Source organism: Rhipicephalus microplus, chromosome X, assembly GCF_043290135.1.
Source record: "Rhipicephalus microplus isolate Deutch F79 chromosome X, USDA_Rmic, whole genome shotgun sequence".
In the NCBI taxonomy this organism is placed as follows: domain Eukaryota; kingdom Metazoa; phylum Arthropoda; class Arachnida; order Ixodida; family Ixodidae; genus Rhipicephalus; species Rhipicephalus microplus.
Window position 1 is genome coordinate 386,991,423 of NC_134710.1, and position 14,756 is coordinate 387,006,178.

General features: G+C 45.6%; 1 protein-coding gene across 1 annotated transcript; it reads right to left on the reverse strand.

Moving 5' to 3' along the window:
- Positions 1-1,362: 1,362 nt before the first annotated feature.
- LOC142775415 (uncharacterized) lies at positions 1,363-1,929 on the reverse strand. Its single transcript, XM_075876813.1, has one exon. It carries the CDS (start codon positions 1,927-1,929, stop codon positions 1,363-1,365), a length of 567 nt encoding a protein of 188 aa, XP_075732928.1.
- Between the last annotated feature and the right edge of the window lie 12,827 nt (positions 1,930-14,756).

A 14,756-nucleotide genomic window follows, 5' to 3' on the forward strand; every position in this document is an offset into this window, starting at 1 on the left:
TGGGTGCGAGTGTCGCCATGTGTCCAGATGATGGGCATGTGTTGCTGGGGTTGGCATCAGTATAATAAACGTGAAGCGTGACAAGGTTTGGGTACGTTTGTGTTTGTAATAGGCGTAGGAATAATGACTGTGGTCTCTTAAGTTTCGGAAGTGGGGTGGGAAAATGTGGCGTTCAAGATAAAAGTGCTTTGTTATGTCATTGTACGTAATAGGTGCATCCCGATATGTCTCTCAGCGAGGTGGGGTTGCCTGTGGCGGTGCGGTCGGTAAGTGCGCGCGCTGCATCGTGGGCGATCTCGTTGAGTTTGGATAGGGTACCCGGCACCTGGCCGAGATGGGCGGGGAATCGAATGACAGTGTGGTGCTTCAGGCCACTCGGGTCCACTCTGCACGGGATACGTAACGCCTGGTCGGAGATGACTCCACGTTCGAAGGCTTTGGTGGCCGGTCTGGAGTCGCTGTAGATGAGTTCCCGTTTGCTGTCAAGCATAGCTATAGCTATAGCTACTTGCTGCGCTTCTTCGGGGTTTCGGGTGAGGATTGTGGCAGAGTTAAGAGTCTGCTGCGCGGATGATACCACGACCGCGGCCAAGGCTCGGTTGTTGTGATAGGCTGCGGCGTCCACGAACGAGACATTGTCTGCTTCCATGTCTATGCGCTTGAGAATGGCGGTCGCCCGCGCAAGGCGCCTCCTTCTGTTGTATTTGGGGTGTACATTTCGTGGAATCGGAACGATTGTTACAAGGTCACGAATTTCACGGGGAGTAAGAGTCAACTATGGGGGGGGGGGGGGGTCCCTGCCGTCTAGGAGAAGAAGCCGAGCTCGCGCAGAATATGGCGGTCACCCTTGGTGGCAGTGGGTCGAGTCAATTGCACGCATTCCTGTGCTTCGGCGATCTCTTCTAGCGTGTTATGTACGCCAAGTTCGAGGAGTTTCTGCGTTGGAGTGGTCATAGAGAGCCCAAGGGCTCGTTTGACCACCTTGCGAATAAACGCATTGAGTTGATCGCGCTCAGCACGTAGCCATTTGTGTATAGCGGCAAGATATATAGGTAAAATGGCACAAAATAAACGCGTGTACGAGGCGCAGCAGGTTGTCTTCTTCGACGCCATGGTGCCTGCTTGCTACTCTACGTACGAGTCATATGGCATTCTCACTCTTAGCCTGAGCTTGTGTACTGTTTGGGTGTTAGTTCCGCGGGACTCGATGATCATGCCGAGGACCTTGATGGTGTCTAACCTGGGTGCAGTACGATCATCTCTGGTGTGGTGGGTGATATCGCGTTCTGCAGGAGGTGTTCACCCTTTGGGCTTGGCCCCCCGGCGGTTGGGCAAATATATCAACAGCTCCAACATCGTGGGTTAGCACCTGAGACCAGTGTGGTCGAGATAGGACTCGGTGGTGTCGATGGCCTCTTGCAAGGCGGACTCAACGAAGCCATCCAACCCTGTGGAGCACCATATGGTTACATCGTCCACATAGACACTGTGGTTTAGTCCATCAATTTTCAAAAGTCGTCCGGAAAGGCCGATCATCTCAAGGTTGAAGAGCATGGGCGAGAGAATGGATCCCTGTGAAGTGCTCCACTGTCCGAGTTCCACTTCTTCCGACAATAGGTCTCCCACGCGGAGGACGGCTCTGCGTCGAGTGAGAAAGGAGCGGATATAGTAACATGGATGACCTAGAGCGAGGGCTGCAATCGCTTTCAAAAATGACGAGTGCGTTATGATATCGAATGCCTTTTCTAAATAGAGACCGAGTATTGCGTGAGTGTCCTGAGTTTTTCCGCCATCTAGAATTTCATGTTTTAGAAGGAACATGGTGTCTCGAGTGGATAACCCTGGTCGGAAGCCAATCATGTGGTGCGAGATGCAGTCGTTATCTCCGAGGTATTGACCAACCCTGTTGAGGACGACGTGCTTAGCCATTTTGTCACACACGACATGAGAGACTAGAGTAGTTACCGCCACGTTCTCCGGATACCTGTGGCTGCTCGGCCCCTCGGGAGGACGCGGTACCACCACCTTAGTCGCTAACAAGGTTACCTGCACAGCGCACAGTCTCAATTTGCCCAAACTTGAACATGTTATGGTCAAAATTCTCCCTGGCAAAACATCACAACAAAGCGTGTACATGCTTAATGTACACAGTAGTCCCAGCCATCATAGACAAAGAATTACACGCTTGTTCTAGAAAGGCGTCCGTCTCACGGGGCCTAACCCGCTAGTGATTGCTGGCGATTTTAACGCCGCCAATAGCGCCTGGAGCTACGCGTACGGCACACCCAAATGTTACGAGCTTTGAAAAAATGCGAAGGACATGGGCCTTATTCTCATTACGAACAAGGCCTTCCCCACTCGCACCGGTACGTCTATGCAAAGAGACATTACGCCGGATCTCTGCTGCGTCAAAAATATCGCCGACGCCTGCTTGTCCAACCTCGCGGTAGATCTCGGTAGCGACCACTTCATATTGGCCGTACACCTCCCTACAGGCAGCACGAAGACCAAGTCGTACACGTGGGTCGACTGGGACCTCCTTCGTAAGACCCGCGCAGAACCACCTCCTCCCAATACCCCCCCCCCCCCGAGCCTCGAGACGTGGACGGCCCAGCTCAAAGCTGACATCAACGAGGCAACCAAAACTATCAGTACAGACCTCTCAACCGAAAAGATGGACAGTGGTCTCGCCCACCTGCTCGAGGCCAAACAATCTCTATTGGCCCGGTGGAAGGTCCAGCGCCTTAATTGGAGGTTACGCAAACGCATATCTGAGCTGAACAAGACCATGATGGATCACTGACGCATCCTTCAAAACAGCAGTGGGACGAAGTTTGTTGCTCGATTGATGATCAGGCTCGTAATGGGAAAACGTGGAACTTACTCAAAAACCTCTTCAATGAAACACACACACACAAATCAGCGTCATTTCATCATGAAGACACTTCATCAAGCTAAACGGACAGTATCACTGGAAGATGTCGTCAAGAACCTCGTGGAGAAATATCTTCCGTTTCCCACGGGCTCTGTGACCCCTTACCCCGATTACTCTGGCAGCGACAACATCAACTTAGACGCCGAATTTTCTACTGAAGATGTGCGCCGAGCTCTCCATGAACCCAATGGCCGCTCAGCCCCTGGCCTTTGACGGCATCACCAACAAACTCCTACGCAACCTAGACGATCCCTTTGTCACTTACCTCACCGACACTATCAACGAATTATGGAAGAAGGGTACCCGATGCCTGGAAACTAGCTCAGACGGTTCTCATACCCAAACCGGGAAAGGCGCCGAGCCTAGATCAACTTCGTTAATAGTACTCATAAGAAAGTTTTTGGTAATGAATAAAAAACGTTGTGTATATACCATTACACGCACCACACGCATATGTGTCTGAACAACCCCAATAAAGTGCAAGTGTGCCGAGGAATCTCAATCTCTCTCTCGCTCTCTCTCTCTCTCTCTCTCTCTCTCTATATATATATATATATATATAAATATATATATATATATATATATATATACATCTCAATCTCTCTCTCTATATTATATATATATATATATATATATATATATAAGGGAAAGAAGTGTATACCTAAGGGCTCGTTTTTCCGTGTTTTAAGACAATAATAATAAGATCTAAACGACAGTAATGCCAAGGAATGTACAGTGAAGTTATTAGAACCAATTGAATGTAAATAAGAAGAAAGAAAAGTGGATCAAAAAATAACCAGCCGTGAGCAGGAATCGAACCTACGACCTTCGAGTAACGCGTTCGAGCATAGAACGCGTTCGAGCATCGAACGACTTTTATTTCATTGAACGAGGGTCTCGTAATGGCAGACTTGGTGTGTTTAGGCTGTATAAGAGGCACAATTATTCAGCTGCCCGCTCATAATATGTTCACGTGCTACGTGACGCCAAACATGCGCATAAGAGTATTTTCACACTCGTCGTTTGGCTTGTAGATGGCGCTGACTGTCACTCCTACTTCTAAATTCACATATAAACCCAAAAAAGTGGATGGAGGGAAGGCCGCTGTGGTAGCTCAGAGCATCGGACGCGTTATTCAAAGGTCGTAGGTTCGATTCCTGCTCACGGCTGGTTATTTTTTCATCCCCTTTTCTTTCTTCTTATTTACATTCAATTGGTTCTAATAACTTCCCATGTACATTCCTTGGCATTACTGTCTGTTAGATCTCATATATATATATATATATATATATATATATATATATATATATATATATATATATATATATATATATATATATATAATATATATATATATATATATATATATATATATATATATATATATATATATATATATGTATATATATATATATATATATATATATATATATATATGACGCTTATGATGTCTGGGCAACGCCCCGCCGCGGTGGTCTAGGGGCTAAGGTACTCGGCTGCTGACCCGCCGGTCGCAGGTTCAAATCCCGGCTGCGGCGGCTGCATTTCCGATGGAGGCGGAAATGTTGTAGGCCCGTGAGTTCAGAATTGGGTGTACGTTAAAAAACCCCAGGTGGTCGAAATTTCCGGAGCCCTTCACTACGGTGTCTCTCATGATCATATGGTGGCTTTGGAACGTTAAACCCCACATATCAATCAATCAAATGACTGGGCGACGTGGCCTGGCTCATACGCCATGTTTATTACTTTCTGCACTTCTTCCTCATCTACCTTTCCTAACCATTCCGTTTTTCTTACGTCACAGGATTCCCCCTCCCCCTGAAAGATGGTACCGGTTATAAACTACAACAAATTGAAGAAGAGAATAAACAAAATAATAGCCAAATTCACAGTTTCACGTCCCGACGGAGTTCCACAATCTCACTAAATCTTCAAGGCCGAGGGAGCAGTCCGGTGATTTTTATGACAACTCTGGTGAACGAGCTTGACTGTTGCGTTCCGGACAGATTGGGCTACACATGGATACTGACAATATTGCTTGAACTGTTCTGGGAACTAAGCAAGGTTGGAACGCATTGTTGCATTGGCGGCTCGTATGTCGTCGGGGTTATATTTTTTGTCGTGAATGATGCGATTCCGGTGCTTTTTGCTTTTCAGCTTTTTGACAGACTGTGACGAAGTGCCTGAGTGATAGCGGTGTGCAAGCAGGGCTTCCGCGTCTTTCTCGACGTCTTCTCAGGTGGTGCAGTCGGTGTAATAGCAAGTGCAGAGAATGTCTCTGGTGACTTTTCTTGGTGCGAAAGCGCCTGACGTCTTGAATTAGAGATCTTATTTTCCGATGTTCTACGATTGGAGAGTGCGCTTCCGTCGAATTTTGCGTTCATCGATGTCCTCGTTGCAGTCTCTCTCGTTGTAGCATGAGTTTGTGAACTGGGCTTTGCTTGCATTGCTGAGTCTGCTCAGGAAATGGCTGTAGTGGCACCCGTTCCGGAATGGGGCATTCATTTCCTTCGGTGTTTGACGCGTCCTGTAGACAGCTGATGAATTGTGAACTGGTGTCTTGCTTGTCGAGCATAGGTGGCAATGTGTCATCAATGCTAGCATGCTCTTCAGAGGCTTCGGTGACGGAGTTCATTACGGGTGCTTCCCAAAGACAACTGTGTATGAGGTTTAATGTATCATGCACTTCTGAATTTGTTCGATTCATAAAATGATGAGCTCTGCATGTGGGCACCACAGGTGACACGGCATTACTAGGTTTGAACTGCAAATTTTGGCAAGTCTGCGGTGCCATAGAAATGACACGAAGCTCTTCTGGAGCTTCTTTTTCGCTGTTCACTGCGAGAAGTTCTTGCGCCTGGTAGCGTGCGATGTTCGATGAGTCTAAGCCTTCTGTTTTGTTTGGACTCTCGAGAGTGTGTGCACCGGACGGTGATGCATGAAACCGTACGGAAGAAGAATGGCTTGACAGGGTATTTTTCTGATGCTCCAGGTCATCTACTAGGAATACGGCGTTTTTACAAGGCAAGTGGTGAGCGCTAGGAGCGCTTCAAGAACCGCGTGACGAAAACCGAGGTGGTGGACCACGTATGCGAGACAAAGAGTGAAGGGCATCAGGTGGTTGAGCAACGTCTCGGGTCATATGCTGAAGCGATGACTTCGAAAATGCTGACTTTCGCGCAGAAGGGAGGCGTGCTTGACGGTTAGGTTTTTTCCAATATACACATTGCCTTCTGTAAGTAAGATCGTGTGCCACTTTGTCTTCAGGCAGTTGTCGATTCACGCTGGGCTTTCGAATGGTTGAGGACTGCTTAAGGATTGACGATAGTGTGCGGTTGTCTCTAGATGGTTGGCATTGAGCAGGTCTTGGTCATAGTCGCTAAACGGGTAATCATCCCCTTTTTAATTTTTTGCCATGATTCGTCATTTTCAAAAATGTGGGTGAGGTAAAACTTAAATGCCTCACCAGAGATGTACTCAGTGAAGTTGATGATCATCTCCCCTTCCGACCAGGATGCAGCGGCGGCGTGGAGCTCGAATAGATTGAACCAGTCCTGTACGGGTCCGTCGTCCGCTGATCCGGTGTACTTAGGGATGTCGAGGTTAGTCGATAATTCTTTCATGGTGCCGGTAACTGAATGCGCCTGAGATCACCTCTTCTGTGGTCGATATTCTGTTAAGGCGTACTGCAGGTGGCTTCGTGAATGATGTGAGGTTTATGAGTGGTGGCGAGGTCTTCAACCTGTCCAGTCGTGTGACGCTATGATGAATGGGAGACATGGCCTGGCTCATACGCCATGTTTATTCCATTCTCACTTCCTCATCGGCTTCTACCAACCATCGTGATGCTTATGATAACTGGCCGACGTGGCCTGGCATTCCTTTCTGCACTTCTTCCTCATCTACCTCTCCTAACCATCCCGGCCTTCTTACGTCACATGTATATATATATATATATATATAACAAGAAATTATGCGAGAAAGTATAGCGGAAGTTATTAGACCGAATTCTAATGTAAAAGTGAAGAGAAGTGGGTGAAAAGAAAAATTGCTGTGGGCATTTATCTACCATGACATACACGGTTCCTGCCCACGGCAAGTTAGAGGCTCAAGTAACATTTAGAGGCTCAAGTAACGATTGAACAAATACTATTTGTGGTTTGTGAAATCTGGGCCATTGCACGGAGAAGAATAGGTCAGGATTGGAAATAAAAATAATTTGTTCAGGGTTAAATGGTGCTTCATATAGTCGTAAAAAGGTCTGCACAGTAAGAATGTTAAAGCGACATAATAAGGTTTGTATTCGTGCTTCAAGGTATAACACTGCATTTGCAGTATACTTTGAAAGCTCTAAGCAGAACCGTAAAGCCTCTCTTTCCAACAGAACGAGCGGCCGAAGTTTGTAGGCTGGTGCACCAGAAAAAATAATGCAGCCAAACTCCAACACAGGTCGGACATACACTTTATATATAATCAAAAGTCCCTTCCTTCTCATACCTGATCTACAATTGCTCAACCCCCACAATACGCCCATCGCGCGTACTGCTTTTGTCGCGATGTATTCAATGTGAGGGCGCCAATTTAGATGTTCATTATACATAACTCCAAGATATTTCAATGAATGTACTTGTGGGATATCTCGAAGCTTGTAATTAATTGATATGTGCACGGGATCTTTGATAGGAAAAACGAGAATAGCACATTTACCGGTATTTAGGTTCAACATCAATCCATCCAGCCAATGCTCTAAATCATTAAGATATGCTTGCAAGATAGTGTAGAGACAGTGGAAGTCATGTGCCATAGCAAAGAAAGCAATGTCATCACCATAAACATAAGTTTTCACATCTGGATGAACGGGGATGGTACTAAGCAATATGTTGAATAAAACCGGGAAAAGTACTGACCCCTGAGGTACACCTCGGGTTCGCTTGTGCTTACAGGAAGAGAAACCACCTTGATAACAATAGAATTCTCTTCTACTCAAAACTTCCGTCACCCATGCTACTATATAAGGTGGAAGTCCATGACTCCATAACTGATTAGTCAAGATAGAATACTCTACACTATCGTAGGCTTTACTTATGTCTAACGTTACTAAAGCCGCAAAGGGCTTTTTGTGACAGGCAACATGAATACGACTTTCTAGATCTACATGTGCATGCCATATGAATATCCAGATCTAAAGCCAATTTGGAAAGAACTCAGCAGTTGTTTCTCGTTAATAACCTAATTATACGACCATGAAGTACCCTTTCAATGAGTTTTACTACATTAGATGTCAAGGCTATCGGTCATATGTTGTCTAAATTATAGCCTGCCCCCTGTTTCTTAAGCAATGGTGTAATTTTCGGTATCTTCCATTCAGAAGGAATCCATGCTCTTCTAAGGGAATAATTGACGATACCTAATAGATCATTCGGATATTCCCTGTGAAGTATTTTTAGCATTGTATTTGTTATTCCATCGGGGCCTGGTGCTGCATTTGGCAATCTTTTCATAGCCTGATTTAATTCGGAAGTCGATATTTCTGTGTAGTCAAAGATGGTTATTGTGTAAGCCGAATTAGGAAGATGCGTTGAGAACCTGTTTTCTAATTCTTTAGCCAACTGATTCAATGATTCCTGTAGTTCCTGTGAGGTGTGAACTACTGAGTCAATGTTTCCTGCTATAGGGGTCTTCTTCCTACCACGAAGGAAATTGAATAAAGCACGTTTGTTATTTGATTTAAACAGGTACTCGAAATGTTCTTGGTCATATTGCTCTTTCGCTCGCGATACAGTGCGTTTAAATATTGCCGCAATGAACTGATAATCCTTCCAATTTTTTGGACTCTGAATACATATAAGTCTTTTCCATGCAGCTTTTCTTCTTCTATAATCTCGTGTGGACTCCTTATTCCACCATCTACTAGGTTGGGTACTTTTGGATGACAACGAAGCAATTACAAATTCTGAAGTGTTCTTGGAGATTTTCAAAGCAGAACAGAGATTTCTTCCGAGGTCTTCATTTTGATCACTGGACACTGCCCTAATTTTGGAACGCAAGCAGTCTTTAAATTTTTTGTAATTGATCAATGTTTTCTCTGTTCTTTCAATAGATTTCACAGCACATGAGATTTTAAAGTGTACAGGAAGATGGTCACTGTTTGAAGAGAAATCAATTGTTTTCCAAGACTTTATTGAAACACTTGGGCTGCAAAACGTGAGATCTAATACCAATCGTGTCCGTCCGCGAATAAATGTAGGCTGTCTATCATTTAGGCAGGTAAGATTTTTATTAACCATCCAATCCCACAGAAGAGTACCAGAAGGATCTGTTCGAAATCCCCATGCAACATGATGTGAGTTGAAATCACCAGTGAGAAGGAAATCATTCTTGCAATTAGCTAAGGCAGTATGTAATTGTTGAGTATTATGCAAACCCGTTGGAATATATGCGTTTATAAGCGAAAAAGGTGGTGCCCAGGCAGACAGATGTCTATTGCCGAAATTTCACAGTCTGTGGACTAAGCTGAAAAGCTATGCTCGCTGTGCGGCAAAATTTATTCGAGGCTAGTATAATTAGACCACCTCCTAGTGATGGACGGTCTAACCGAAATGCTCCAAAATTATTTATTTGATAATTCTTAACAGGGTTAAGCCAGGTTTCTTGTAATAAGATTATATCAGGATATAACTGATTAATTAAGCAAAGTAAGTCAGTAGAAGCAGATATCAAAGACCTACAATTCCACTGTAGTACTTTCAAAGTATCTATGTTGACGAGCGAAACACTTCAGCAACGGCAGCTTTACAATACTCTCCTTAATAAGTGCACTGGCATTTTCGCTGCCATTTTTGGGTTTTGTTTTTAGGCAAGGAGATTTTAAAGGAGATCCAGTGTGCTTCTGACGCCTGAAATTTTGGCGTACGTCCATTTCATTCTGATCCCCCGCGTGGGTCGACGTAGAAGGTACGGACAAAATTGGGGTTTTCTTCTCTCGGGATTGCCGCTGTGGGGCTAAATTCAGTATCTCTTCCACTGCACAAGGTGCCGACTTGGCCATCGGTACTCCTATTGCAGAAGCCAGCTGTGTCATCTGTGAGCAAAGCACTTGAGAGATGCACTCACTTACGCTCGTAACTATGTGTTCCAGCGCTTTCGACATCGCCTTTTCTACTGCAGCACCAATAAGATTAAGAATCTTCGTCTCACTTAGTTGTTATGGCCTCGACGTGAATCCGGCATTTCCAAAGGCCTTATTCTTCACAACTGTTACTGCTTCTCGCCGCGAGCAACAACGTCTGTCCAAGATTTCTAGAAGTTGCGTTTCATTAGACCTTGCGGTGCAGTTCAGATAATTGGCCGCGTGATTTCCTGCACAGAGGCAGCACTTTTCGGTTTCGGCGTTGCACTCCTTCGATGGGGGGTATCGCCACAGATGCGGCAACGTGAATTTGATTTACAGCCCCCTGCACTGTGACCAAAATGCCAACAGTTTTGACATTGGAGAGGACGAAAAGCCAGACGTTCGGCTCTGAAAATGAGCGGCCATATTTTCAACTCAGATGGACAGGAAGTGCCGGAAAAGGTAGCAATAACCGACTCAGTGGGGACTGTCTCACCGTTAACCAATCGGTTGCATCGGTACACAGCTATGACCCCAGCATCAGACAGCTTTTCCAGAGTCTCAGCGGGCGTTAATATAGAGTCGACTCCTCTTACAGTTTTCTTAGTGCACGCTAAATGAGGCGGGATAAATGCACTCACCGGGACCGAAGTAAATGTCTTGCATTCTAGTATGTCAGAAACGCACGAAGGATCTGACGTTCTGCATACCAAACCACCTCTCCCGAACTGACGAACATCATTTATCAGCTGAATGTGCAGCGTTATGGCCTGCAACTCCACCTGGATCGCCTTTGGGTTGTTGAGCCTGATAAATCCACCAGTCAAAAGCACCAGTGCAACAGGGATGCTGCCAACACCACTGCGGAAAAAATATTTCAATGGCTATTCATCAGTAGGCGAGGAGGCTGACCAAGGGCTGTGCCCTTAGCCAGGACATGAATTAGACATTAACACTAATTCGATTGCTTAAAGAAGTAATATGCAACGTCAGCTAGTTTCAACAGGTCAAATTCACCCAAAACTCAGCCAAACTACCGTCCGAAAGAGTCCAAAAAGACGAGCCCGGCTTTCAATAGCGTCCAAGAACTGTCTTGCTCCTGTCGACTCGTGTGACGCTATGATGAATGAGAGACATGATCTGGCTCATACGACATGTTTATTCCATCTCACTTCTTCATCGGCTTCTACCAACCATCGTGACGCTTATGATGACTGGGCGACGTGGCCTGGCATTCCTTTCTGCACTTCTTCCTCATCTACCTCTCCTAACCATCCCGGCCATCTTAGGTCACACACACACACACACACACACACACACACACACACACACACACACACACACACATACATACATATATATATATATATATATATATATATATATATATATATATATATATATATATATATCACATGAAATTATGCGAGAAAGTATAGGGGAAGTTATTAGACCGAATTGTAATGTATTTGTGAAGAAATGTGGGTGAAAAGAAAGCTTGCTGTGGGCGGTTATCTACCATGACATACATGGTTCCTGCCCACGGCAAGTTATCTTTTAACCCACATCGATTCAGTCTAATAACTTCCCCGATACTTTCCTTGCATTATTGTCCGTTAGGTATAAATATTATTGTGTCAAACACGGAAAAACGAGTCCTTAACTATACACTTCTTTCTCTATTCATTAAGGAGGGATTCGTACTGGCAGACTTGGTGCCTTGGTTGTATACGAGAAACTATTGGTGAGCTACCAGCTCGTACATGTTCACGTGCTACGTGACGCCAAACAGGCTCCTGAAGAGTGTACCACACTCGCCACCATGGCTACTAGTAGCCCTGACTGACACTCCCACGTTTAAGATTCACATAAAAACCTGATGAAGTGGCTGGGGGAATAGCCGCCGCGGTAGCTCAGTGGTAGAGCATTGAACGTGTTATTCGAAGGTCGCAAGTTTGGTTCTTGCTTACGGCAGGTTATTTTTTCACCCACTTTTCTTTCTTCACATTTACATTGCAATCAGTCTAAAAACTTCGCCTATACACTTTGGCATTATTGTCTGTTACATATAATTTTATTGGGTCAAACACAAAAAAACGACTCTCAAGTATATATATATAAATATATATATATATATATATATATATATATATAAATATATATATATATATATATATATATATATATATATATATATATATATATATATATATATATATATATATATATATATATATATATATATATATATATATATATATATGGGCTAACGCTCCATCAACCCATTAGTTTGAGGGAAGTATGGTGTCGAGTGACACCGGCGGGATTTACGCCGTGCATCCACCAGTGCCTCCGACACGGCACAAGGAGGCCGTCGACCTCGACAACCAGACTACTGGGCACCTGAGCCACGAATGTTCTCAGGTAACACTGACGAAGACGTGGACGCTTGGCTAAAACACTTCGGCCGAGTGAGCCGCTACTACGAATGGGGCACACCGGCAAAGCTCGTGAACGTAGTATTCTTCCTGAAACTCTCAGTCCACGTTACAATATATATATCTTATGCTAAGTTTCAAACAGACCGGTAAAGGTTGAAATGGGCCGTTTATTAGGTCGTGAGCGGCAGTTCAGAAGCGGCCGATTGGTTAGAGATCCTCCTTGCTCCTCTTCTTCCCCTTTCACTCCGGGCGACAAGTGCGTTCTTTGTATAGGCTTTGTTGTCTTCGTGCATGTGCGCAACATCCTTCTCCGCGCAGACGAAGGCTGCCAGACGAGTCAGTCGTGCGGTCGTGGCATGTACTGTTTCAGGTGCGCAACACGAACCACTTGAATTTTGGCAGCTCGTCGACCACTCGCCGTGAGACGAGCCGTTAAATGGTTGACCTCTGTAAGTCTGTGGACAATGAAAAAACGTCCATCGTAAGTGGCCAAAAACTTTTGGCATAACCCGAGCTTGCGCATCGGAATCCGAAACCACACCAGATCACCACGGCGATAAGTCACTGGTTGATGGTGAATGTCATAGCGTGCTTTCGCTTTGTCTTGCGATGCCAATGTGCGTAGTCGAGCTACGCGACGCGCCTCTTGGGCGAGGCAGAGAGTATCGGTGACAGTAACGTTGTCGTTATCACAGAGAGGTAAGATTGTGTCGACTGTGTGCCAGTGCGACCGAGCATAAAGCAAAAAGAAAGGGCGATAACCTGTAATCTCATGTTTCGCTCTGTTGAACGCGTAAGTATTGAACAGGAGTACGTCATCCCAGTTCTTGTGGTATCATAAGACATACATAGACAACATGTTGATAATGGTTCGGTTGGTACGCTCCGTCAGCCCATTAGTTTGAGGGAAGTATGGTGTCGAGTGACGCCGGCGGGATTCACACAAACGAAGTAGCTCCTCCACGACATCCGCTGTGAATTGTCGTCTGCAATCGCTGATAATCAGGCGACATGGGCCTTGTCGGAAGATGACGCACTGTAGCAAAAATGACGATACTTTACTGGAAGTTGCGGAGGGAACGGCCGCCGTCTCGCAGTAGCGTGTGTGGTAGTCGACGCAAACAATTATTCATCGGTTGCACATAGCCGATTTTGGAAAGGGGCCCAGAAAGTCAATCCCCACTTTTTCGAAAGGTGCGCTTGGAGTTCGCATCGGCTGTAGAAGACTAGCTGGACCAGTTGATGCACGTTTGTGATGCTGACATTGCATGCAGTTTACTACATAACTCTCAACAGACTTCTGCATACCAGGCCAATAAAAGCGCTCTTTAGTCCGCTGAAGCGTCCGCGCCCAACGTAAATGTCCAGATGTAGGGTCGTCGTGCATCACACTCATAACAACTGTTCGCAGGCTCTCCGGGACCACTAGGAGGAAACGCGCGCCACTGCTGGAGAGGTTCCTTTTGAACAACAGTCCATCACGCATACAGAAATGGCGTGCACTAGTGGAAGCGGATGCAGCGGTGAATAGTGGTGCTAGTTTAGTGTCTTTCCGCTGTTCTGCTCTAAAACTGGGGTAGTCCGAGAATGTAGGCGACACAGACGCTACAAGCTTGTCAAGGTAACCGGATTGACAGTACGTTGTGCTAAGTGGCATACGTAAAAGACAGTCCGTGTCAACATGTCGACGACCACTCTTGCAAGCGACGGTAAAAATGCATTCTTGTAGCCGGAGTGCCCAGCACGCAAGGCGGCCGCAAGGGTCACAAATGTTGACAAGCCAACACAACGAGTGGTGGTCGGTTACGACTGCGAATGGGCGTCCGTCCAGGTAAGACCTAAAGCGCTGAATTTCAAATATTACAGGCAGGCATTCTTGTTCCGTGAGAGTGTAATTTTACTCCAGCCTGCTTAGGGAGCGACTTGCGTATGCGATGACGTTTTCACGGTCCCCGTAACGTTGTACTAGGACGGCTCCAATACCTATGCCGCCAGCATCCGTATCAAGGACTTAAGTGCTGAAGGAGGAGTCGTGACGTCATCAAAAACTTCAATTGACGGAATGAATAATCGCACTCCGGAGTTCACTAAAAAAATTGTCCATTCGTAAGAGGCATGTGAGGGGATACGCAACGTCGGCAAACTTAAAGCGGCGGAAGTACGAACAAAGCCTCAGCAAACTGCGATGCTTGTAAAAGCAACTAGCGCATTGAACACCTCAACTGCTGCTGTCTTTAGGGGGTAAGGGTGGATGCCATCCTTGTCAACG

What these genes read in the sequence shown, in the direction of transcription:
- LOC142775415 (XM_075876813.1), bottom strand. Translation starts at nt 1,929, where the DNA reads ATGGCTAAGCACGTCGTCCTCAACAGGGTTGGTCAATACCTCGGAGAT.